Source organism: Delphinapterus leucas, chromosome 10 (assembly GCF_059928025.1).
Source record: "Delphinapterus leucas isolate spDelLeu-1000000601 "Yukka" chromosome 10, BTC_Dleu_Yukka2, whole genome shotgun sequence".
NCBI lineage: Eukaryota > Metazoa > Chordata > Mammalia > Artiodactyla > Monodontidae > Delphinapterus > Delphinapterus leucas.
Window position 1 is genome coordinate 63,841,424 of NC_143138.1, and position 26,837 is coordinate 63,868,260.

The 26,837-nt window shown below is 45.5% G+C and overlaps 2 protein-coding genes across 7 annotated transcripts in view; one reads left to right on the forward strand and one right to left on the reverse strand.

The window, feature by feature from the left end:
* The first annotated feature begins 9,646 nt into the window (after positions 1 to 9,646).
* CCRL2 (C-C motif chemokine receptor like 2) lies at positions 9,647 to 26,795 on the forward strand. Of its 5 annotated transcripts, XR_002644458.3 has the most exons (4): positions 9,647 to 10,819; positions 16,696 to 16,800; positions 23,169 to 23,351; positions 24,379 to 26,795. XR_002644458.3 is itself a non-coding variant. In XM_022573367.3 (2 exons), the coding sequence occupies exons 1-2, from the start codon at positions 10,771 to 10,773 to the stop codon at positions 12,360 to 12,362; spliced, it is 1,101 nt and encodes a 366-aa protein (XP_022429075.1). In that variant the 5' UTR covers positions 10,543 to 10,770; the 3' UTR covers positions 12,363 to 12,416. The 5 variants fall into 5 exon arrangements, 4 of the variants coding, with proteins under 4 accessions (XP_022429075.1, XP_022429077.1, XP_022429074.1 ...); XM_022573367.3 differs by lacking the exons at positions 16,696 to 16,800; positions 23,169 to 23,351; positions 24,379 to 26,795 and adding an exon at positions 11,304 to 12,416 and having other exon boundaries at positions 10,543 to 10,812; XM_022573369.3 differs by lacking the exons at positions 16,696 to 16,800; positions 23,169 to 23,351; positions 24,379 to 26,795 and adding an exon at positions 11,304 to 12,416 and having other exon boundaries at positions 10,545 to 10,819.
* Positions 22,856 to 26,837, reverse strand: part of LTF (lactotransferrin) — a 28,269-nt gene continuing 24,287 nt past the window's right edge. The window contains exons 15-17 of one of the 2 annotated variants that reach the window (XM_022573364.2): positions 25,755 to 25,939; positions 24,450 to 24,639; positions 22,856 to 23,053 (exon numbers count right to left, since the gene is read on the reverse strand). In XM_022573364.2, coding sequence (XP_022429072.1) covers positions 23,013 to 23,053; positions 24,450 to 24,639; positions 25,755 to 25,939 — 416 coding nt within the window. In that variant the 3' untranslated portion in view covers positions 22,856 to 23,012. The remainder of the gene's footprint in view (positions 23,054 to 24,449; positions 24,640 to 25,754; positions 25,940 to 26,837) is intronic. The other variant, XM_089918051.1, reaches the window with a different exon arrangement.

The window sequence follows — 26,837 nt, forward strand, 5'->3', positions numbered from 1 at the left end:
TCGGAGGCCCCAGGGCCTGGAAGGAAATGGCTGCAGAGCCTCTGAGGAGACTCAAGGACCAGCCTGGGGGAGCACTGGGCAGGAGGGAGCCCAGCCTGCAGTCTCCAAAACGTGAGGCTCACATGGGCCTTGGCCCTTGGAGGGGCCCAGAGCAACCAGCCAGGCTGAGGACCAAGGCAAACCCCGTCCTGCAATTAAAATCTACCATGATTTAATTCTGTTAAAGGAACTATTTTTAAAGTGAGATGCTACTTAGTTTATTACCTTTTACCACTGTTTATAAGAAAAAAATTCTTACCTAATTAAGATACGGTTAGTATCCAATCAGTGACTGTCCAACACGACCGACCCTACGAAAGCTGGAGTGTGGCCAGTGAGATGGGGAAGGAGAGGCGGAGAAGGGAATGTTGCGGGGGGCGGGCAGGAGGGACGAGCCACTTCCTCTTCCACTCTTCTGTTCACACCCTGATGACAACGGTGAGTAGCCAAGGGAACGGTCAAGTGGAGTGAGCGGGCAGTGCGGCCTCGCTGTGCCCACGACTCCTCCTCCGTACACCGTACACATGGGTTTCACGGTCTTACGACACATGGTGGTGTTGAAAATTTCAGTTTCCATTTCTTGTCATTCAGGGTAAATGAAATGTGCGGGAAACCAGAACCCTCAGCCTGTGCAGTGCTCTGCCCAGATGCCCACTTCAGTCCTGGGGACAGGGCTGCTGCCCCCCTCACTGGGAACCACCCTCAGCCACCAGGACCCACCTGCCCATGAGGTGGCTGAGGCCGATGACGGGCTGAAGTGGGACTGCAGAGGCCGGGGCCCTGCTCTCACTGTGGGATGGTGCTCAAAGACCACCCCGGAGTTCCACACAGGATCGGGTGAGACCTCACATTGTGCTGAGGTGTGTGCTGTACTCACATCGTGGTGGCTCCTCCCTCTGCCCGGTCCTGCCTCGCTCACTCCCTTACACGCGTGCCTCCTGGAAGCTGCCCCAACAAGACCTCCGTCCCTGAGGGCTCTGGGTTACCAGGAACGCAATCTAAGGTAGTCTGATTCTTGGTTTCAACTTTCTCTTCCACAGAAACTCAATCACAGATGCCAGTAAGTAATAAAATGTCTCTACCCTGAATTGTGTTACTTTCCCTTCCCTTGCTCCATCTCTGACATCCAAGTAGATGGTCCCTCAAGGACCTGAAAAAAAAGACACTAGGAGGAAAAGGGAGGAGAGGGGAAGAGGCCTATGCACGCCTCGTCTGGCTAACTCCCATTCAGAATTTGGGCTTAGAAGACTCCCACCCTGGGAAACCCTGCCTGGTCCCTCAGGCTGGGCCAGGTGCCCCTGCTGACAGCTCCCACAGCTCCTGTGTTCTCCCCCCGTACAGCACATGACTCCCTGAATTATAAACAGGTATGCACCTGACCAGCTCCCTCCGGAAAGTCAATGCCACGAGGGCAGAAAAGGGGTCTACTTTGCTTGCCATTTTCTCCAGGGACCCGGCAAAGTTCCTGGCACTTGGGAGATGTGTCCTGCGGGGTCCTGGCAGCAAACAAATGGCACACGCAAATAGGGCAGCTGAGGAAAGTTTGGTAAAAGGACTCTTTACAGAGATTTAGACAGGGCATGGGGAAACCACAGGACATAGTGCAGTACCTGATGCTAGTGAGAGCAGGCCGCCATTCCTGCCGCTAGGAACAGGGCAAAGGAGGGGGCAGGGGCTTCTGTCTGACAAAAGCTGCTCACAGGTCAAGAGACACATCAGCCCCGCCGGGAAGGTGACCCCTGAGACCCACCAGGAAGGATCCAGGGAGCTAAATCCCTTGACCTCACTTTCCAATCTCCTGCCTAAAACTCCCCATTGGCCAAACGCAACTGAAACTCAGAGGACAGAGGAGTCTGCTATTACAAGATAAGGCTCCCTGGACATAAATCAAGGTGGAGGAAAGTAGAGAGTAGATACCGAAGAGCAAAAGGAAGATTTATGAGACAGTCGACACTAAATACATGGGAAATGAATAAATGAATGATGTTTTTCAACAAATAGGCACTGAAACACTACTCACTGGATATTTATCATTCTGATCACTGTCTTCATGGAGACAAATCAGAGGCCGCACACATAAAAAGGCCACTAGGCGTAACTCCAACCTGTGGGCAGACAATAAGGCCTTAGGCTACGTGAGATGGGCATCTGGAACTGAGAAGTCCTGACAAAAAGCAAGCGCTTGGGGAAAGGTGGACCAGAAGAAATTTGCCCAGAGGCAGATGACAATAAGTAAGCTTACCTGTTTTTGCCTAGGCTCTACATGGTAGGGGGGAAATCTCTGAGAATCCAAAACCTGCACCTCGTGAAAATCTGAGGTTCAATTTTACAATACCCTCAAAATGGGAGACCCCAAAACAGGCCAGGAAACCTCATCTCAGGCCATTGATATCTTAGTGCTCCTGGCTGAAACAAATGCAAAACTCCTCCGGAAGGGAGTGTTCCCACTTCAGGTCAGGAAGAAGCTGCTGCAGAGAAAATAATCCCCAATAAAGATGAACTCACATTGAGACTACAAAACACACAAGTAAATGGACCACCATGAGTGACAGCTGGCAGGCCTAACAACTATAGGATTAGAACTCTGAAAGGGTTGATTAAATCATGATTTGATTAAAAGTATTTTTATAAGGAATCAAAATCCTAAAAAAGGAACAAAATATTATTACCAGAACCCACTCAGTGTATACAAAGGTATACTCCACTCTAACAGGGTCTGTCTTATTGCCCTAACTCGGCACACTGTCTTAGAGGATGAAAGATCCTAGAAACCCTTCTGGAATATGGGGGCTTTTACTCAGCAGGTGTTTCCCCTCTCTTTTCCTAGGGATACATACTCACCCTCTGAGTCCCCCTGTCTCCTAATTGAAGAACACTGAAATAATTCTCAGGACTTAACGATTTCCCTTCTTTCTTCAGTACCATATCTGTAGTAGGATTAGGTTTAGGTACAATTCAAATGTACCACATTTCAAAGTTGTGGTACAAGATTGTACCCTATTTCTTGTTCAGTCGCTCCTGGCAAATTTTTAGAATTTTTGTTGAAACTATTTTTCAGTCGTTTTACAAGGCAGTGGAGAAGGAAGAGCCCTTGGCCCTACTTCACTCTGCCATCTTTACTAGAAAGCCCCACACTAATGTTCTTGAGATTCTACAGGGGTAAGCACTGCTTCAGCTTGGGCAGCCCTGGATGCAGCTGTGCTTGCGTGCTGACTTCAGAATTCTGTTGGTGGGGCTGGTGTTCACAGCTGGGCGGCAGGGAGATACTGGGCACCTCGTTTATGGGGCATTGGCCCAACTCGGCAGAGCAACTGATTACATGTCACCACACGATGTTGCTGGTGACCCTGGCAGACCAATCTCAGGGGAACGGTGGGGACAGAAGCCAGGCCAGAGGGGACTCAGTAGGGAGTAAGCAACGTGAAGCAGCTGGACAACGAATGAAGGCTGCCCGGGAAGAGGTAGAGTAAGTAGTTAGAGCAATGTGTGAGGTTAAGGGTGGATTTACAGTCTTTATTTTATTTAAGGGAGATACCTGAGCATTTTAAAATTTTGGAGAACCCAATAGAGAAAGAGAGGCTGTAGCTAAAGCAAAACATGGAAACAACTAACGGAGGTTAGACAGAATGAGATCCAGAGTGCAGGAGGAGACGCCAGCCTTCAATATAAGAGGAGTAACTCTGTCCGTGGAAGAGGAAGAATGGAGAATTTGAAGCTGGGGACCAGGGAGGTGAGAGAGTTTGAAAACTGTAGAACGTGAGCTCATCTCCTAAGCATAAATGTAGGTGATGGGAATGGGCATTTGAAGAGATGGGAAGAGCTTTAAATTGCTCAAAGTAGCAAATGGAAAATGAGAGAAAGTGACAATTTGAGATATTCAGAAGAGTTACGAGGGAAACTAGAAAAATCTCTGGAAGCCAGCTGAGATGGGAGACCATAAATGAGTGATGGATCTTGTCTTCATGGCTAGGTGATTTTAACCAGCTATTCTCAGAAATACATTCTCAAAGAAAGAATGGCAGGGAGTAGCAGATTGATGGATTGATCTAAGGCTGGTGGTCAAGGGAGCTCAGGGTACTGACCAGAGAATGACTACGTGATAGACTATTAGATCTCAGCTAGACTAGGGGGATGCAAGCACAGGAGGGGCTGAGAGCCAGAGGCTGGAGGGCTTGATGAAGAATGACGACAGTTACAGAAGGAGCGAATGGAGTGAGGGAGACCAAAGGGGTAGACGTTGTGATCAGAAGAGTGAGCGATTTTATTGTGAAAGTCCAGTGGTGGATCAACTTAACAAACCTGAAATCTGACCGTGAGTGTGGACGATAGTGGAGTGAAACTGAAGGCCAGTGAGGCTGAGTAAATGAGCTGAAAGCCCTGGGCCCTGCATGGGGGTCAACATGGGCAATTAAGTCACCAGGATGATGGAGAAAACTGGGGTGAAGAGAAGCTCCTTATCCACGTACACTAGTCTTAATAAAAGAAGGGGGGCAATCAGGCAGACAGTGGTAATGATGAGGTGGAGTAGAGGGTAGTGGCTGGAGACCACAGTAGTCTCTTATATATGTACCTATTAGATCTTATGGGAGTAATGGTCACCAAGTAGTCACCTGGGGCCAGGGATGTCACCTTCTGATCCCCAAGGGTGAGGCGGGTGAGAGAGAGAAGGAGCATCCTCAAGGGACAACAGATGGTAGGAACATTAGGATGTGAGGTGAGGTGAGGGCAGAGGAGGCACAAAGGAGAATGGCAATGAGAAATGTGAGAAGGTACCTGACCTGAGGCACTGACTGAAGATGGTGGGGATGGGGGCACGATGACATCAAGTGGCCTTACGTGTTCCAAAAAGACTGACCCCAGCAGACCACAGGTAGACGGTGGTTAAGAAGATGAGAGAAGTATTAAGATGCTGCTGAACGTATCATTCTCCAGTAAGCAAAGGACTCAAGACTCTCTAGAGACTGATGTCTCCCTTCCAAGGCTGTGTTAGCACAAGTTCTTCAAAATATAGACGCTAAGATGGGACGTGGCATAAAAGAAATGTGTTAGAGGAAACGTCTCTGAGAGAGCTTGCAAAGGGAGGTGGGAGAAGCTGGGAAAGTTGCCGGATCACAATGCAGGTCTGACCACAAGGGAAGGAGAGAAGGAGGAAGTGAGGTTAGGGAGAAGCACCAGTCCATCTCCCAGGAATGGGCCTGTCCCAGTGCCCCTAACAGGGCCACTGACTGGGAGCAGCCCGTGGCCGGCATGGCCTCAGCATGGATGCAAGGATGCATTTCAGAGTGAGGAAGCTGGGATCCTCAGTCAGTTATGCTCATCCGCATGGCCACCACACAACACAGCAATATTTTTATGTCTGAGGCAACATTTCTCGAAATACAGCCTGCAGAGTCCTTGGTCCATAAGTAACTGCATAAGAATTAAAAGGGGATTCCATGATCAAACAATTTTGGGAAATGCTGCATACTTTCTCTAGGATCCTAATGCTTATTAGCACTTGAAGAGTTCTGAGAAGCACTGTAGTAAAGAAACTTGCTTTATATTTTCAGTCCACCTATTTCTCAAACCTACTTGAGTGAAGTCCACCCCCACTTTTTTTTACACCTTTCAGCACAAAGCAGAATAAACCAGACATGAAATGAGAAAGGGTTTTTAAGGATACAGTTAACTATTTTTCTTCCAGCAAGTACATATAAAATCTATATTTCAGGGTTGGTCATCAATACAATTGTTTTCTGGAAGTATCATTTCCCCCTCGCTGCCCTCCCAGGTAGCCCAGGTATTGAGAGGACTAAGCACTAAGGTGACATTTTTGGCTTAGCCAAGATGTGGGAGAAAATGTGGGGGCAGGATGAGACATTCTCAGAATCCCTAAAATTATAACATGTAGGTATAGGCCCCTTCAATCTACTGCTCAGTACCAAACAACGAATCCAGAGGAAAATTGTTTTCTAAGAGTAGCTTTTACACACTTTCCATTAAGAAGCAGTGCTATTCAGGGAGATCAGCTCGGTGCTTTGTGACCACATGGGAGGGGTGGGATAGGGAGGGTGGGAGGGAGACGCAAGAGGGAGAAGATATGGGGATATATGTATACGTATAGCTGATTCACTTTGTTACACAGCAGAAACTAACACACCATTGTAAAGCAATTATACTGCAATAAAGATGTTAAAAAAAAAGTAGTGCTATTTAAAAATTATAATAGCTGCTATTTGGGATTATCATAGATTTTTTTCCTATACTTACCTAATTTTCTGTAATATTTGCTAATAAAAATTAGTTAGACAGATAGATAATCTGAGAACACTGATATTTGATGAAGCCATTTTAAGGAATAGATAAATTATTGTAATTCTAAAGTTCTGAATACCCATTTCTCAATAAGAAGTTAGACCTCTGAAAATGTCATCACGCCAGCATTCAGCATCCTAGCGCCCTTCCATCCCTTCGCTCAACTAATTTAATGTTGTATCTATCAATCAGCATCCAGTCAAAAGACAGGAATCATACCAGTAATTTGACCAAAGAGCATTTACTACAAAGAATTATTAACTACTCAAAGGGGATTAACTGTCTAAGGGAGTAGGAAGCAGAGGTAGGAAGAGGCCCCTAGACTGAGGCAGAGCACCCGAGAAGGAACACACATGGAAGAGGCCCTCCCTCCCAAGGCTGAGATTCAGACCTGTTACAGAGGGTGACTGCAACCCACTGGATGGTCAGGAAGTTTGTCAAGGTGAGGCCCTTGGGGGCTGGTGAGCAGGAAACTGCCTGCAGGGGTACCAGTGAGACCCACAAGAGGGTGGGCACCACTCGGTCTCCACACAGCACTGTCAGGTCATCCCAAGGAGCAAAAACAAACGAACAATAACAAAATTCTGTAACAGAATGAGAAGCCCCTGCCTCTTCCTGTGATTCTCAGAGCCTTCTACATCAGCTGGCAAAGGAGAAATGCTTATAGGGTTCAGCTCAAGGATCACAAAGCAAGGCAAGGAAGGGTGGGTTAGGGGCTGAAAGGCAATAAATTACTAACAGGTGCACCGCATCCTTTGCTTGTTTTTTTTACTGAGGGTCAATGTAACGTGAAGAATATTTCTGCATCTCCTGTAAAATTATTAATAAAGTCATCACCCAGTGTGTCTTCCAACCTCCCTAATGTAAGAACTTAGAAACCAGAAAAAAATGAGAAAGAGAGTATAAATTACTGGGCCTAATCACCGGCTGCCTCACCCTGCCGGCACAGCTTCCTCTGACTGTCCTACGGAAAACGCGACCCCACCACCCTGGCCCTTCCTAGCCTCCTTCCCTGCTTTGCTTTTCTCCACAGAACTTCTCTCCTACCACCCTACAGTTTACTTACTTATTTTCTTTTTGTCTGTAATGTAAGTCCCACGAAGGTCAGGATGTTTGCCTGCTGATGTGTCCCCAGCACCTGGAACAGTGCTGGGCACATGCTAGCCACTTTACAAACATTTGTTGAATAAATGAATTGAATAAATGCGTGATCTACATGTATGGGGGAATGAGAGTTATAACATGACGGTTTCCTAGACTGAAACTGGGATTGAGCTTGAATAGACATTTTTCCAAAGACGACATACAGATGGCCAACAGGCACATGAAACACTGCTCAACATCATTAGTCATCAGAGAAATACAAATCAAAACCACAATAAAATTATCATCACCTCACACCTGTCAGAATGGCTATCATCAAAAAGACCACAAAAAACTAAAGTTGGTGAGGCTGTGGAGAAAAGGGAACCCTCATACACTGTTGGTGGGAATGTAAATCGGTACAACCACTGTGGAAAAGAGTATGGAGGTTCTTCAAAAAAATAAAACTTCATATGACCCAGCAATTACACTCCTAGGTATAGATCAGAACAAAATGAAACCACTAATATGAAAAGATATATGCCCTCCAATGTTCATAGCAGCATTATTTACATTAGCTAAGATATGGAAGCAACCTAAGTGTCCATAAACAGATGAATGGATAAAGAAGATGTGGTATGTACACATACAATGGAGTATCAACCATAAAAATAAATTTTTGCAATTTGCAACAACATGGATAGACCTAGAGAGTATTATGCTTAGTGAAATAAGTCAGAGAAAGACAAATACTATATCCTATCACAAATACTATATCACTTATATGTGGAATCTAAAAAATAAAACAAACTAATGAATATAACAAAATAGAAAGGTACTCACGGATGTAGAGAACAAACTAGTGGTTACCAGTGGGGAGAGGAAAGGGGAGAAAGGGCAAGATAGGGGTAAAGGATTAAAAGATACAAACTATTATATATAAAATAAACAAGCAACAAGGATATATTGTACAGCACAGGGAAATATAGCCATTATTTTGTAATAACTTTAAATGGAGTGTAATCTATAAAAATACTGAATCACTTTGTTATATTCCTGAAACTAATATAATATTGCAAATCAACTATACTTTAATTTTTTAAAAACTGGGATTTAATTATAGTAATAAAGAGGAACTCAGACCCTCACAGGTAAGGTTTGTGAGCTACATGCCAAAGCCACAGCATGTGGTGAAGTTTCACCAATAATAATGACCCTATTACAGTTCCAGATTTTAGAATGGTAAATACAACTTTCCTCTTGCCTCAACTTCAGACCTTTAAACCATTCCTACCTACCAATTTAGAATTTCCAAGAATCCCACAGTCTTAGAGATCTAATACACAGTACAGTGATTACAGACAACAAAACTGTATTATAAACATTAAAATTGCTAAGAGAATAGACCTTAATTTTTCCCACCACCAGAAAAGTTGATAATTTTGTTAGCTAACACTATCATGGCAATCATATTGCAATATAAATGTATCAAATCAATACGGTACACCTTAAACTTACACAATGTTATTTGTCAATTATATCTCAATTAAAAAAAAAAAAAGAATCCCATGTCTGGGTGTGGATAAGCAGAATGCTGGGAATCAAGCCAAAATAAAATAATTCAGAAAGTGAAGGCCATACAAATATCAGGAAGTTAGGGTGATCCTGAAGTTACCAAACAGTGCCTTCTTTAGGAAACTTCAAATTTCACATGATTCTGTGACACAGATGAGGTGCCTGCTTGCTGCCCTTTTCCTCCACTTAACCATATAATGCAGTGCGTACGTTCACAGGGTTTTTCAAGTTTCAAAGTTTGACTTGACCCTCAGTCCCCTGCCTGGGACTGACCAGTGAGTATCAGGCAATAAAGCACCACGAGCCACCATCACTTACTCCGTCAAAGTTCTGGGGGTACTGGCGTGGCTACAGATAGCCCAGCCGCAGGGGGCTGAGCCCCAGGAGGAAGGAGCAGGGCACGGTGGCCCTCACTCACTCACAGAAGCCATAATGCCGGGCGGTGGGGGAAGACCTGCTGGGAAACATTCACAGCCAGGTTCCCACCAGCACCAACCCCTCCCAACCCCTCCATACGGAGGAACATCATGAGTTTCCCTCTGAGTTAAATTTAATGCTCGATCACATGTTTGTCCAGGCCCTTTTAATGTTTATTTTTCCTTTCCCTTAATAGTTTCCTCAGTTCTATTTCTATTTTGGCAGGTCCACATTCTGCACCGACTACCACCTCAAACATATCTTTGGCATTAACAGATGTCGTTTAACCAGCGAAATGAACGCTAAGCCAACATGCAAGACTGGTCCTCAAATTAGGTCCATCACAGGTACAAAGAGTTGATCCAGGAGAAGTTCATACAGATTTTCCAGTTATTTCAAGTTCTTCTTCTCAGTTCATCTTTCTTCCAAACCGCCCCCATCCCCTTCCTCCTCCCCACACCCTCCTCCCACCACTCCAAATCTGGACTTCTCAGCTTCCTTTCTCTCTGGCCTTAAACGTCACCCCACCCCAGCCTCAAACAGGGGTTGAACTTGTTCCCCTCACATTCTCTGCATGTGACTTGATGGAGCCTCTGCATCCTCACCATGGAATTTTCCTGTGCTGGGCCCTCCTTCTAGGAGCAGGGTCAGCTCCTAACATCTTGCCTAACTCCTTGGTTCCCTCACATCAATTTCCCCCAGGCACTGGTACTGAGGCTCTGTCTCTGCACCACCCCCTTGCCAACTGACATCACTCTGTAGCTTCCACTGTCCCCAGAGCGGACCCTACTGGGGCCCCATTCCTCAGCCAAAGCACACAGCGTCTCTCAAAAGGGACAATGAAAACCAAAGCAGTGGTTCTCACTGCAAGTTCTTGAAGCCCCATATGCTAATGCTGATGAAATGCTACATAGGAGCCTCAAGCCCCTGGGCCTGGACACACAGTCATCGTATGTGACACTTCTCTCCTCTGCTGCAAGCCACCACCTGCTCAGAGTTACATGTCAGAGCACTTTGCTATCCCTCCCTCAGTATCACTGAGAAGCAGCAGTAACTTAGTTCCCTTATCTAGGGCAGCCAGCAGGATGGCCACAGGGAAATCAAAGGCGGGGTACGGGGTGGGGGTGGAAGCAGCAGGAGAAAACAACTTCCCGGTTTCTCTTTGCAGCTTAAGAAACTCTCTGGGGGTCTGGGGGAGCTTTCAAGTTGCTTTATTTTGGTTAGTCCCTGAGATGTGTGACTGGTGGAACACAGCCACCAGGGGGATAAACAGTGGTTTCTCTTGGCCCTAAGGGTCAGGGGCCAGCTGTTCTGAAGGAAGCCAGCTTTTAACTGGCCCAGACGGTTCCCACAGCAACTCGGATGGTAGGTCAGAAGGCCATACCCTCCCCGCCTAGGAACTCGGTCAGTGGTAAGTCTTCGATGTATTTAACCAGTTATGTCCATGCTAATGCTTAGGGTGGTTTCGCTTTTGCAAACATTTATTTATATCCTTCAAGAGAAGAACTCAGACCTCTCCGCCTGTCACAGGAAGCTGTTACGGGGGGTGAGCAAACTTTTTAAATGCACAGAAATTGCGACTGACACCAATTTTGTGAAACTAAACCCCGGTACTTGGTTCTCTTTAACTGTGTTTTTTCCTACATGGCTTCAGGTAGGCAAGTCTTGTTTCTACCAAGAGAATGAAGTTATATGAAGAAGGGTAATGCTTACTTTTGTCTGCCTGTGGTAGCTCGCATACTACTAAACACCTAAGTGCTTAATGAAGGGATGAATCATAGCAGCTGCTCTCAGGATATAGGGCGTGTTAAAGAAATGTTTATTTTCAGTCTTCTGAGTTGTAGGCCGGACCACACAGCTGTATGAAGGGAGAATCATCTTTCATTTCTCCACAGGGCAGCCTGAAGATGGCTAATTACACGTCAGCACCAGAGGAGGATTATGATGTCCTCATAGAAGACAATCTGAGTAACAACGAAATAGAACCATGCACCCCATACGAGCCCAAGATTCTCTCAGCCCAGCTGGTGCCTTACCTCTACACCATGGTGTTCACAGCTGGCCTCCTGGACAATATCTTGGTTGTGCTTATCCTGGTAAAATACAAAGGACTCAAGCAAGCGGAAAATATCTATTTCCTCAACTTGGCAATTTCTAACTTGTGTTTCTTGCCCACCCTGCCGTTCTGGGCTTACACGGCCTCACGTGAGGGGGTTCTTGGTGACCCCCTGTGTAAAATTCTCGTGGCATTCTACTCCATAGGCCTGTACAGTGAGGCATTTTTCAATGTCCTTCTGACTGTGCAAAGGTACCAGGAGTTTTTCCGCATGAGAAGGCTTGTCTCGGCCTGCAGGATGGTGGCTGGCAACATCTTCACAAGTGCTCTGGCATGGGTCACAGCCATTCTGGTCACTTTGCCTGAACTTGCTTTTTACAAACCTCAGATGGAAAGCCAGAAACACAAGTGCTTCTTTACCAGACCTCACTTCCTACCAGCTGATGAGACATTCTGGAAGCATTTTATGACCTTAAAGATGAACATTTTGGGATTTCTTTTGCCACTGTTCTTTTTTGTATTTTGCTACGTGCGAATGAGGAAAACATTAAAGTGTGGGGCGAGGAACTGTGACCTTTTCAAGCTTGTTTTCACCATAATGGTTGTTTTCCTTCTGATGTGGGGACCCTACAATATTGCACTTTTCCTGTCTGCTTTCAACGAACACTTCTCCCTGCATGGCTGTGAGAGTAGTTACAACCTGAACAGAAGTGTCCAGATCATGAAAATCATCGCCACCACCCACTGCTGCGTCAACCCTCTCCTCTACGTGTTTCTCAACAAGGCATTTAGGAAACACCTCTGCCAACTCTGCCATCTGTGCAGTGACACCACACCTCAACCCACTGAGGAACCTGCCCAAGGCACATCAAGGGAAGAATATCACCTTTCCACTTAAATGTAAACTAGCTCCTACCAAAGGCGGGATAAATAAACAATAATTTTTCCCTCATTGCATTGTTTTGTGCAATAGTCTTTACACATCTGTACATAAAATAGGCTCCAGGAAGAAAAGGGGGAGGTGAAGAAACATTCACCAAGCGCTGAATTTGTCTCAGGCGCTGTGCTAGGTTCTTGACAAACGTGAGCTCCTCCGTGCCTCACTGACTGCTCGTGGTGTAGGTGGAATTAGTCCCATTTCTCTGGGGGAGGAAACTGAGGCTCAGAAATTTGTCTAAGATCACACAGCTAGAGCGTGGCAAGGCTGGGACACAAACCCGGTGCCATTCACTCCAGAACCTATACCTTGTCCAGCATATGCCGAACTTCTAAAATTCAGGCAAGAAGACACATAAAGCAAATATGCACTTTTAAAACCAACCGGACCACATTCCAAATTAGAACAACCCATTCACACAAAAGTAATTCATCAGGCACAGTTTCTTTCAGGTAATTGAAAGAGATGGCTAGCTGGAGGCTCTGGATAAAAAGAGGAAAAGGGACTTGCTCTGTGGAAAGTTCTCTGGGTTTTCTTGGCTATTCACCACACCCCCCGAAGCCCCCAGATACCCCTGAGGCCCCCAGATACCCCCAACCTCTGAGCCTCCCAAGGTTTCTAGCACTTTCTGCTATCTAACAATAGCAAACGTACAATTATGTCTAGAAATGTTTAACACAAGGCATGTTTTGTCCTTTTCAGTGTAACGTATACACCTCAGGCCTCACCGCCTGTGACTATAAAACATCACAAGAAGCGTTTGCCTGGGGCAATCCAGTGCCCATTTTCTGTTACATATCCCAAGGAGAGGTGACAGATGAATACAGGATGCCTGTGGACCACAATCTCTCACCTCCATCACTGAGGAGGGAGGAGGAGGAGGTGGCACCTGGGGGAGACCCTGTAGGGAGCACAGTCTATACCAGTCACTGGCTCTTCCGTGTCCTCACCAGGTGCTATGGATGAACTGTGTCCCACAAAACATTCATATGTTGAAGCCCAAGCCCCAGTGAGATGGTATTTGGAAATGGGACCTTTGGGAGGTAATTAGGTTTAGATGAGGCGGAGTCTTCAGGATGGGATTAATGCCTTATAAGAAGAGACACCAGAGAACTTGCGTGCTCTCTGCACCATGTGAAGACACAGCAAGAAGGCAGCCATCTGCAAGCCAGGAAGAGAGCCTGCACCAGAAACCCCACCATGCCGGCACCTTGATCTTGGACTTCCCAGCCTTGAGTACTGTGAGAAATAAATTTCTGCTATTTAAGCTACCCAGTCTATGGTATTTTGTTGTGACAGCCTTAGCTGAGTAAGACAGGGCTCACCCTGAATGACATTAAATAGCCAATAAAAACACCATGACAAGTCAAGAGCAAGACCTCAGCTGAAAGTACCCCAGCAGATATGAAAAGAGGAGAAGGAGAAGGGACAGAGATATCTTCTTCACACTCATACTCACCAGATATGAGTAGGTCTGGACTCTCCATTCACTTCTACCACATATGGGACAGAAATCTCAGGCAAAATGACATCGTTTTTGGATGTTTATAGAGACAGTAATGAATTCACAGAACAAACCCTTTCAGAATTTTCAGAATGAAAACATGGAGCATATAGAGAATAAACTCTTACAGTGACTGAGAGTGAAATAGTTACTGAAAATCAAAAGTCTGTGATGGCTGATCCAGCTACAATAGCCCACACACGTTAAGTAGTATATCCAGCAAGGTCTTCTTCCCCTGTCAGAAGAAGAAGACAGTTGTCCTAAAGATAAAAATGATTCATGCTTGCACTATTTACAATAAAAGCAGCCCAAGTGCCTATCAAGTGCAAGTCGGATGAATGGCTACACACACACAATGGAATAATACTCAGCCATAAAGAAGAATGAAATGCTGACATCTGCAGAAACGTGGATGGACTACAGAATATTATGCTACATGAAATAAGTCAGACAGAGAAAGACATACTGTATGATATCACTTGTATGTGGAATGTAGAAAATAACACAAATGAATGCACATGCAAAATAGAAAAAGACTCACGGATATAGAAAATAAACTTGTGTGGGTTTCCCTGGTGGCACAGTGGTTAAGAATCCGCCTACCGATGCAGGGGACACGGGTTCATTCCCGTGTCCCGTGTGGGGTCTGGGAAGATCCCACATGCTGCAGAGCAACAAAGCCCGTGTGCTGCAACTACTGAGCCTGCGCTCTAGAGCCCGCGAGCCACAACTACTGAAGCCTGCGTGCCTAGAACCCATGCTCCGCGACAAGAGAAGCCACCGCAATGAGAAGCCCGCGCACCGCAACGAAGAGTAGCCCCCGCTCGCCAGAACTAGAGAAAGCCCACGCACAGCAACAAAGACCCAGCGCAGCCAAAAACAGATAAAATAAATTTATAAAAAAAAATACTGAATCACTATGCTATACACTTGAAACTAATAATATGAATCAACGATACTTCAATTTAAAAAATAACACGTTTTCCACTTTTCTACAAACTATTGCATTAGAAAACTAACAACCAGTAAAAAGCCAAAGAGAACTAGCATATTTAAGAAAATGTGACAGTGTTTCTGTTTTTGCCTGTAAATTATTTTCTAATGCAAAAAAAATTTTCCTATCAGGTCAAAATAATTCTGATTTGGGACATTTGAGAGAAAGACTGATATCTCATGAGAAATCTCTGATTCATCTCAATTTATGTGTTTGTGGGTACAAATGGAACAAATTTTAAAATGGTAAATGTGACTGATTTAGAGAATGAGAAAGCAATGAAACCTGAAATTGAAAAAAAAAATACAGCATGCCCAGTTAATTTTGAATTTCAGTTAAGCAACAAATAATCTTGTTCTTTTTGGTTTTTACAAATGTGCTGTGGCCACATCGGCCCAAGTTGTCCTCCCTCCTAAGAGCTGCTCACCATTCCCTGGTCTTAGGCTCCCACACCAAGCCTGAATTTCAATAGGACTTTATCCTTTACCAACTGCCTTCACAGACGTATTTGCACCACATAACAGGCCTTCAAAGAAAACTGACTATCACCAGCCTCATTTTACAAGTGTGGAAACTGAGGCTTAAATCTCACAACTCTCAGGGGTCAGAATCTGGGCTTGACATTTTCTGATATCAAATCCCACACTCTTTCCTCTCCTCCACCCAGTACTTCCGGACTTGTCTACAGCACTTGGTTTATAGAGTGAGTTCCTGTATACTATTGCTCCGGATTTTTCACAACAGTCCAAAGGACTGGGGGAAGGCACATCCAAGGATTGCTGCTCCCCTCAGCCACCCATTTACAGACCCTGTGAAAAGCAAAGTTTGCCAAAGAACCATCTCTGGCACATCTAACAGAAGAAAATCTTTGATTCAAATTGCAAACTCTGAATCCTTTGATTTTTCCCTGTGGTGTGGCCTTTAGCTATAAGCGGGGCCATGAGTCACCTCCCTGGAGTCCCCTGCCATGCCTGCTCTGGGAGAAGTTAGGAAAGGGTGTCTCTCTCTTCCTGTGGGACCCAACACAGGCCATCTAGCCTCCCTGTGCCTCAGACAACTGGGAATAAGACACCCCCACACACACAAAGGGCTGCTGGCCAGGATGAGGGCTTAGTGAGCAGCACAGTGACTGGCCCACAGGACGCTGCCTACATCCCACTTTTCCTCACACCCTCCACAGATGCTGCCTGCACCCTAATGGTGCTTGAATTTCAGTTTTGATGGACCTCCTCGTCCCCATGTCAGCCTCCTGCTGCTGCTCCCGGTAAATGACTATGCTGACAAAAGGATCTAGGGACATGTGGCTCAGCCCCAGCTTCTTTGTTTGAAGGAGTGGTGGGGAGGTTCAGACCATCTCGCTTATATCACCTATGACAAAATGTGTTTTCCTCTGCCCTCAACCACGTGGTCAGCTCAACAATTTTTTTTTAACATCTCTATTGGAGTATAACTGCTTTACAATGGTGTGTTAGTTTCTGCTTTATAACAAAGTGAATCATCTATACATGTACATATATCAGCTCAACAGTCCTGCTATGAGTCTGTGGACAGCCATCCCACCAGAGCCCCTGCCCACACGCTCTTTCAGGCATCCATCTTTGCAGAACACCTGCCACACACTTCCTGGGGGTGCACCCAGCTTGCTCACCATGGCTCAGGACCGTCCCCAGCTGCCCCGTGCAAACAGACGCTCCCTCCTCGGCAAAGCACACAACCCATGTCCCCAAGTTGATGCCACTTCCAGCGGATGGCTATCTGCATGCATACTCACTGTCTCCACTCTTTTGTCTCTGAAGGACTCCAAGGCAGAGTCTGTGGGATTCATCTCCAAATGGACTAGAGGAGCTGCGACGTGGTGATGGATGAGGAGGTGGCCAAGAGAGAGACTCCAGCCAACACAGGTGCTGTTATTCCCCCAGGGAGGTGACACTCATGCCTGTGAGGGAAGGCAGGAGGAGTTGACTGCCAATGGGTAGTGGGAGCACTTCCTTAAGAAACAGGCTTAAAGCCATTCCAGAGAAAATCGGAAAAATATGACTATAAACAAAATGTCAGATGACATACTTATCATTTTCAAGGGTGACAATAAAATTGCGATTATGTGGGAGAATGCCCCTGTTCTTAAAGAATGCATGCTCAAGAATTTAGGAGTGAAATGTCATAGTCACGGCTCACATTCAAATAATTTAATCACACACATACACACACCAGGTGCATATAAAAGAAGCAAGAGGGAAAACACATCAAAATGTTAACACCTGTCAACTCTACATGGAGGGTATATGAATGTCCACTGAACCCTCTCTGACCCCCACTGCACAAACGGAAATATTCATAAGACCAAGTTGAAGGGCAAAACTGACTCTGATTTTGTCTGGATAAAAACAAAGAAGAAAGATTGACCCCAAGCACAAATTTTAAGTCTCCTCCCTTCTGGTCCCTCATGACTGGGGTCAGACTCAATCTGTAGAAGAGTCGTAGAGAGAACAAGCCCCAATCCCTCATTTTACTTACAAAGCTGAGCCCAGAGAAGGTAAAGGATTTACCCGAGGTCATACAGCCACACAGCAGCAGAGCTGCGACTTTGCTCTAGACGTCCTGCAGCACATGCCACTTCTTTCCCACTCAGGACTGACCTGTAATTATTTCTGGAGACAATGGCGGGCCAAATGATTCCGAATACGCTAAGGCTAACAGCTGAGAAAAAAGTATGCAGACTCAGTCCGTTTCCCAACGACCTAAGTACACACGACCTTCCTCCTGACATGATGTGATAGGGAAGCTCCCAGCACCACAAGATACTGGCTTTTCCCTCAAAACTAAATGCGCACCGCTAGGGAAGCTGCCTGCAGGCGTACCTTCCGCGCTTCGTGCACCGCCACGCTCCGCGGAAGCACCGCGCAGGCGCAGACAGGAGCTTGGACTCCTCCGCGGCACCGATAGTCCCGGCACCGGGGGCGGAGCGTCGGGGCACCGCGGCGGCTGTATCGCTGCGCCGGAGCAGCTCCAGGCCTCGCAACACCTGGTACGTTGGAAGGAAGAGTCGTCGCCGTTGTACTTCTAGAGCACTTCCAGGAACTGGTCCTGCACATCCGAGAGAGGCAGAGCTCACCTTGCAAGAATGGATGAAAGGAGCCAGCGATGTTCCTACGCCAGGACAAAGAGCAGCAGCCAAAGGATGGGCGCATGCGCAAAGAGTAGCGTTGACTTTTTTTTTAATAGTTGGAAAAAATCAGAAGAATATTTCATGACATGTGAAAATTATATGAAATTCGAACTTCAGTGTCGAATTTCAGAAACTTTATTTTCAATAAAATAAAGTTTTTTTGGAACACGACCACACTCAGTTATATATGTATTGCCAGTGGTTGCTTTTGCACTGCAATGGCCGAGTCCAGTGGTTTTGACAGAGGTGGTCTGTGGCACTCTCATGGCTTCCCACTGCTGCTTGGTGCATTGTAAATTACAGCCAGTTATAATTCAATAGCATTTCAAGTACCAGACTGTGATGTTGTGATACAATAAGACATATACCTCCGGTCTTCAGCCCTGACTGATGGGGTGATAGGAGTGTCCTTTGTTATTCATAATAAACCCTCTACCTGAGTTTCAGTCAGACCTGAGTGTATGCTGATGAGGTGACGCTCGGTGCTTCCCTAGATAGCTTCAGGATGGGAGCTGGTTCCCAGAACCAACCTTGTGATGAGAGGATTGGAACTTTCAGCTCTGCTTCCTGACTTCCAGAGATGGGAGAGTGGCTGGATAATCACCAATGGTCAATGACTTAGTCAATTGTGTCTGTGTTATGAAACTTCCATACAAACCCTAAACTACAGGATTCAGAGAGCTTCTTGGTTAGTGAACACATTCACGTACTGGAAGAGTTGCACACCCCGACTCCACGGGGACAGAAGCTCCTACGCTCTAGACCCTTCCAGACCCTTAGCCTATGTACCTCTTCATCCGGCTATTCTTTTTCTATCTTTTATACAATCCTTTAATATAAATAGGTAACAATAAGTAAAGTGTTTCCCTGGGTTCTGTGAGCCATTACAGCAAATTATCAAACCTGAGGAGGGGGTCGTGGGATTCCCCAGTTTACAGCCAAGTTGGACAAAAGTACAGGTAACCTGGGAACCCACTACTTGTGATTGGTGTCTGAAAAAAGAGGGCAGTCTTGTGGGCCTGAGCCCTTAACCTTGTGGGTCTGTGTTAACTCCAAGTGGTTAGTGTCAGAATTGAACTGACTTGCAGGAAACCCAGTTGGTGTCCACAGAGAATTAGAGAATTGTTTGGTGTAGGAAACCCACACATATTTGGTGTCATAAGTGTTGTGAGTAGATAGACATAGAGAACAGACTTGTGGTTGCCAAGGCGGAGGGGAATGAGAGAGGGATGAATTGGGAGTTTGGGATTAGCAGATACAAACTATTATCTATGGAATGGATGAACAACAAGGTCCTACTGTACAGCACAGGGAACTATATTCAGTATCCTGTGATAAACCATAATGGAAAAGAATATGAAAAAGGACATCTAAATAACTGAATCACTTTGCTGTACAGCAGAAATTAACACAACATTGTAAATCAATGCTACTTCAATACAAAAAATATAAGTGTTGTTAAGTAGAGAGAACAGTTTATCTTTATACACATAGAGCCAAACCACCTTTTTTAAAATTTTTATTACCAGTGCATATTCATCATGTTAAAACAAGCAAAGAAGAGAAAAGTGAATTTTGAATGTCACACTAATAAGACACTATGGATTGTGGATTATTTTGTTATCAACTTAGATGCCAAAGCACTGTATTTATTATGCAATGAAACTATAGTTTTGCTAAAAGAATACAACATGTGTTGACATTTCCAGACTAAGCATTCATTGCACTATTCCAAACTCATAGGGGAAAAATGGTCAGGAAAATTACAAATTTTAAAGTGAAATATCTCATCCCAACAGAATTTCTTCAAGGGACTTCCCCGGAGGTCTGGTGGTTAGGACTTGGCACTTTCACTGCCGTGGGCCGGGGTTCAATCTTTGGTGGGGGAACTGAGTTCCCACAAGTTGTGTGGCACGGCAAAAAAAAAAAAAAATCTTCAAAACAAAAAAAGAAATGAGGCTGCAAGCAAAGTAACTTTCTAAATAGCTCATTTGTTAGCCAAGCAAGAAAAGCCATTTACCTATGTTGAGTTAATGAAATCATGTTTGATTGCAGCTGTAAACAAATGTGCCCAGAGAAAATTAACTTAAGACTTTAGCCTTTCACTGACAACTCTTGCTTAAAGAGCTGAAAACATTGGGAACAAGAAATAAGACAAATGATTTGAGTGGCTTTCCTTGGCTTTTGATGAGTAAACAGATGTTACAGATGCTGTTAACTATTGTCTATTTGAGGAATCAGTGGTGAGTTTGAAGCCTCCAGGAATAGTCCACATGGGATAACTACAGGCAAGAATATTTTCCAGAAAATTGAGGAAACACTAATTCAGTACAATCTGAAGTGGAATCTGCTGAAACGTATTACAATTGATGGCTGTTAAAATCTGTGTTGGGCAGAAGAAAAGTTTAGAGTGGGGACCGTGCAGAATACAAGCTTTCCTTGAAGACTGTAAGGAACTTGAGGTCTGAGGAAGTAAAAGCAGGGACACCAAACACAGCCCCACACTCAATTCAGTGTCAGGGTGAAAGAATGCGGGACCAAAGACCCCCCTCATTGATGCTACGGCCGCCTGACTTGCTTTGGGCGATGAAATGATGGAAATGATATGGCCTCTCCTAGAAGGAAGCTTTAAGAGTTTTTTTGTGTTGCCTCCATCTCTCTTTTATTTCCCGCTCTGTCTACAGGCCAGTGTGCCCCAGGCAGGGGCTGCTGGTTCAGCCTGGGTCTCAGAATAAAGAAATGAACAACAGAGCCACTGATGACCTATGACAGGTATGAACGTGAGACAGAAACAAACCTTTGTTGTGTAAGACATTGACATAACTTAGCATGAGTTAATGGATACAGCGATGTTAGATTTTGAAATTTTTATTTCAGCCAGAAAAGGGGATTTCATGGGCCTTTAATTTCACCTAAGTATCTTATTTATACAAGAAGGTTTATACGGTTCAAATATGATGTTTTATCTTGCTGGTATTATGACTAATATGGCTACACCATCAAATGTTGCTCCCTCAGTAAACTTCTAGTTTACTAGTGAGGCTGGACTACATATCTGGGCCATAATTCAAAGTAGCAAAAAAGGGAGTTTTCATTCTAGGATTATGGGACCGTAATTAATGTCCTTCAAGACAGATTTCAGAGGCTTCTGCAGGCAGCAGAAGAACTGCCTATCTCATTTTTTTTTTTAACATCTTTATTGGAGTATAACTGCTTTACAGTGTTGTGTTAGTTTCTGCTGTATAACAAAGTGAATCAGCCACACGTATACATATATCCCCATATCCCCTCCCTCTTGCATCCTCTAGGTGGTCACAGAGCACTGAGGTGATCTCCCTGTGCTATGCCTGCCTATCTCATTGATACTGGTCAATGCTGGCCATTCTTGTCTGCTCTCTGCCTTTGAAAGGGAAGATTCACCCTGGTTGACGCAGGTTTGCCTGTTGAGTCCAATGAGCCATTGGAAATACTAAAAACAGGAAAATGATCCTTTCTCAGGGAAGAGTTACTAATCTAAGGTAGGACCCCAATGGGCCCTGTTTACTGGTGGGGAGAGTCTGTGCATTAGCAGCTAAAACCCAGCCATTTGGTCCTCTCTTAATTCCCTTCCCTGGCATCAAGATAGTGGGTCAGAATTGAAACTCTGGAGAAGAAAACTGTGGGGAACACACTTAAAGGACAAAGCATGGACCTTCAAAAAGGCAGAAAAAGGAAGAAGCAGCAGCATGGAAGCTGAGGAAACAGAACTTCAAGGAGCACATGTCCACAGGATCAGACATAGTAAGGGGCTCAGGGAAAAGAGATGTGAACCCTACTAAGCTTGGCCATTTGGGAAGCTGGGGCTGTCCTATTCCAGAACCGCTTCAAGGGAGTGAACAGGTTAGAATCAAACTACAGTGGGGTGAAGAGAGAATGACCCAAACACCCACCTGACTTGCTGAAGTGAAGGCAGCCCTCTCTGACCACGCTTTAAAGAGCTTGGCTGAGAAAAGTGGGAATAAACTGGTGACCAGAGGTTAACCGGAGGTTGAGGGCCAACAAGGCCAAGGGATAGATGTACAGTTGTCCCCTGTACCTTGGTATTTGCAGGGATTGGTTCCAGGACACCCTGTGGATGCCAAAATCCAAGGATGCTCAAGTCCCTTATATAAAATGGTGTAGTATTTGCATATAACCTATGCATGTCCTCCCATATATTTTAAATCATCTCTGGACTACTTATAATACCTAATACAATGTAAATTGCAAATTCAAGTTTTGCTGTCTGGAACTTTCTGTAATTTGTTTTCAAATATCTTCAATCCTCAGTTGGTTGAATTCAAGGATGTGTAACCCATGGACATGGAGGGCCCACTGTGTTCCACATTTTCCTATGTCTATATTTGTAAATTTACTATACCTGATGCTATTTACTTAAAATAGCAAATACTCATAAATCTTCTTGATACCCAGCTTCTTCCACTAATCCCTTGATTCCTACTCTCTATTCCTTCCCCTGCCTTAGAAACACACACACACACATGCACATACACACTCAAACACACACACACACACACACACACACACACACACACAACTATATGAGGGACCAACAGGTGCCCTTGAGGAAAAGAGTTGCTTGGCCTGACCTTAGACTCCAGACCATCAGGCACTAAGCCCGAAACTGCCGGAAAGAGTGGGAGTGGGAAGTGGGAATACAGGGAAGGAAAGGTTCCACTGGGCAGGTGTTTGGTCAGACACATGATTTCAGTATGAAATTCTAGAAAAGATGAATGGCACTTTATAGGGAATGAAAATCAACAGCATTTCTAATTTTATTTCTTGTTAAGATGGTAGCAGGGATCTGTGAAAACTGATGGGCTTGGCAAAATCCGCCCTCAGGAAGGGAGAAGAAGGATCAGGGCTGGAAGCAGGGAGGGGCCCCCGGGGAGGCAGGGCAGCTTCTCTTCAGGTTTGACCTCTCAGGAAGGCGCAGGCTTCCAGAAACGCTGTGGGACACAGCAAAGCAGGAGATTCAGAAACTGATTCCTTTTTTTTTTGAATCAATACATCAATCAAAGAGGACACTAAAACAGACTTTCCTCTGCCCTCCCACCACTGTAGGTCAAGGCTTGCCATCCCCACATTTCCCCACTGTCCGTCCTGCGAAGAGCTGCAGGACCCAAGGGAGCACACAAAAGCTCTGGTCCTTATCAAGCTGTGAGATTCCCTGCTCTGGCCTGAGTGACACAGCTGCCACCCACTTGTCTCCAGGTGAATCAGCCGTCACACTCTCAAGTTCACAAGGTATTGATGGTCCTCGAATCTGTTCTGGAATGTGAGCAATTGATCATCTTTATGCAAATCTGCTTGCAGTAATATCCACCTACTCATTCACTCATTCATCCATGAATCCCTCCTGAGCACTGGCTTTGTGTGAGCCTCTGTGTTAAGTGCTGAGGATTCAACACAGACAGATAAGCCCTGCCCTCAAGGGGTGTACCCTATGTGCAATCCTGAGCGGGCTGCTCACAAGAGTAGACCTGCAGCGCAATTTCTAAGCGTAGCCCTAGATCCACCTGCATCACAATCCCCTGAGATGTCCGTGGAAATAGCAGGGTTTCCTTGGCACTCTTGACATTTGGGGCTGGGGAATTCTTTGTTGCGAAGGCTGTTCTGTGTGTGCTCTGTTTAGTAGCATCCCTGCTTCTACCCACAGATGCCAGCAGCACCCCCTATATCAGGAGAATTAAAAATACCTCCTGGCATTGCCAAATGCCTCAGGGGCAAAATCATCCCCGGTTGAGAACCACTGATAAAGAGATTCTCAGCCCTTCCCCAACCCCTGGACCACCATACAACACCCACCGATGCCTCCAGCTCCCCGGGTGAGGGACCAGGAATAGGAACCCAGATGACATCAGTGCACAGAGGAGGCAAAACTTGCCGAAACTCGAGAATCATTGCCTGGAGGCTCACAACGCTCTGCTATGTCTTCTAAATGTTTTTAAAGGGTTAAATTATTGTCAATACATTTTCCTGGCTAAAATGTTTTTTGAGAATTTGTATTCTCTATGGTTAGTACTTACAGTAAGTGCCTAGAAACCAGAGTTTGTCATTTGTCAACATATATGTATATATATGTATACCTTTGTGTGTATGTATATACATACATACATATATTTACAATCGCTATCAGCCTTATAAAAATTTAGCATATTACTACGGCTTTATTTTATTCTCTAGCTCTTTCACCTCATCAGTGAGAGTGTAATTTCCCAAAGTATAGAGACATTGTATTGCCTTAACGTTTTTATACCTGCTTCATCCCTAGAATGTTTGGCCCTCCAACCTTGACCTTCACCTGCGGTGGTTTCCCAGTGACGCTACCTATGTTCCACTTACGGGAGGCTGAGCATTTTTTCAGGTTAGCAATGGCCGTGACATACTCTGGTCCCAAATATTTTTCATATGTTGTTTTGCCTCCAAGTTTGGCCAGACACTCAGTGTTGTCATTGAACAGAAGGTTTTTGGTCTCAGACTGGAATAAGCAAAACTTGCTCGGGCAGTGTTTTCCATTTTTCCCAAACTGAGCCTGTGTCAAAAGGGCAGACAGTAAGAGAGCAGCGGAGGAAAACAGGAGAGGTTATGGATTCGGGGAGGCCAAGGGCATTTCTTCTGCACAGGATCAGCCACAGGAAAACCATGGGGCAAAAGGAGCTAAGTTCTGGAATCACTCTACTGTCCTGGCTAAGTCTTCCCCTGCCCCATGGCCCCCTGCTCCACACCCCAGCCCAGTGCCCAGGCCCCTCACCACTTCTGATCTCACCTCCCACCATCTTGCCTTTCTTTTTAATCTGTGGCCTCTTCCCTTAGAACTTCCTATGTGTGACTAGGTGACAGCTGAGGATTTTGAGATCCACCCCCAAAGTAATCACCTCTAGCATTCTAAGAGGCCAGCTGTCCCAGAGAGGCAGACTGCATTGGAAATCCTCTCTGCCACGGACCCAGTCATTGCCTTGGGCAGGTCACTTAGCCTCCCTTGGGCCTGGTTCCTCCTCCATGCCCAGGCCTCCCACGGAGGTGAGCTGCAAGAACCAAGCACCTGCATGGAAGCAGACCTCTTACGAGCACCTGTGAGTGTGCACAGCGGGGGCTCCATAAATGCTAGTTATTGTGCCAATTTTTACATTCCAGGGCCACTTTCTTTAACGCACATCTAGAAACATGCCATTTTAATACAGAGCTAGATGTCCTAATAGAGAATCCCAGACTTCAAGGAAATTATAGGATTTCCTTCAAACCACTTCACGTAGATAGCCTTAAATCTATACAAGTTCTGGGTTTGTTGTTTTTAGAGATTACAAATGCAGGGGCCCTGTCTAGAACATCCCCAGTCGGCCCGGGCTCTGGAAACATCAGCAGAGTAAATCACTCTCTACCTGGCTATGGGAGGAAGGCTCAGTCGCCTCCCTCATTTGCCTGAAGAACAACAGGAGGCTCAAGGAGAGAAAGCATCTCCCAGCCAGACCGTGAGCGCACGTCCAGGGCCATGAGACTCAGGGCAGCCCCCCAGCATGGAGCAAATACTCTCATCACCAGCTTCAAGCAGAGGGATGGGACAGAAAGGCCGGGGATGGGTGGATTCCCTGAGCTCTGTGATTGCCCCACCTAACAGGAGCCCCTGCAGGAGGCCCTGGTGACCCATACCTGTTGAAGGAGCAGCACCTCTTCCACGTGTGCTGCCTTATCGCTCCGAGATACCACGGCATGATTTGGGGCCACAGCCAGGTAGCAGCTCTCAGCCACTGTCACAGGCTTCCTGGTGCCATCAAGACACAGCAACTCAAAGTCGTCCCGATTCAATTTCCTAGCCCAGTCCGCAGTGTTCTCTCCTGGAGATATAAAGAAGGCAGCATCAGCCACGGCTGCCACTCTGAGTCAAAGCATCCTTTCTGGGTGGCTGTGACCATCCACCGGCCTCTTGAAATGCACACATTGGGGTTGCAGTGATGTGAAGGAGAGCAAATAAAGCTCCACAAGATACACAAACTTCAAACATATCAAGCATTAGTGCTATATCCTCACGATGGAGTATTACTCAGCAATAAAAAGGAGTCAAGTTCTGACACACGCTACGACGTGGATGAACCTTGAAAACATTACGCTAAGTAAAAGAAGGCAGTCACAAAAGATCACATATCGTAGGACTCCATTTATGTGAAATGTCCTGAATACGCAAATCTATGGAGACAGAAAGTGAATTGATGGTTGCCAGCTCTGGGGGAGTGGGGAAGGGACTGATAATAGGTGTGGGGTTTCTTTAAGGGGTTTTGTGAAAGTTCTAGAATTGGATTCTGTTGGCAGCTGCACAACTTTGAATGTGCTGGAGATCACTGAATCCCATTGAATCTACACTCTGAATGGGTGGATTTTGAAGTATGTAAATTGTATCTCCATAAAGCTGTTACATTTCTTTAAAAGAAAACCCTCCATGTATGCCAGATTTTCCAGTGAGTTCCAGAAAAAGAAGTGTTGGTTTGTGTTCAAGAAGAAATTGTTGGGACTTCCCTGGTGGTCCAGTGGGTAAGACTACCAGCTCCTAAGGCAGGGGGCCCGGGTTCGATCCCTGGTCGGGGAGCTAGATCCTGCATGCTGCAACGAAGATCCCGTGTGCCGCAACTAAGAACTGGCTCAGCCAAATAAATAAATTAAATAAATAAGTATTTTTTAAATAAAAAGAAGAAGAAATTGTTTCCTTTCATATTCCAATGCTCTTAGTGTAACCAGAGG

Coding starts and splice junctions, on each gene's coding strand:
- CCRL2 (XM_022573367.3), top strand. CDS start 10,771: ATGGTAGGTCAGAAGGCCATACCCTCCCCGCCTAGGAACTCG. Junction 10,813..11,303: donor CCTCCCCGCCTAGGAACTCG/GTCAGTGGTAAG, acceptor ATTTCTCCACAG/GGCAGCCTGAAGATGGCTAA.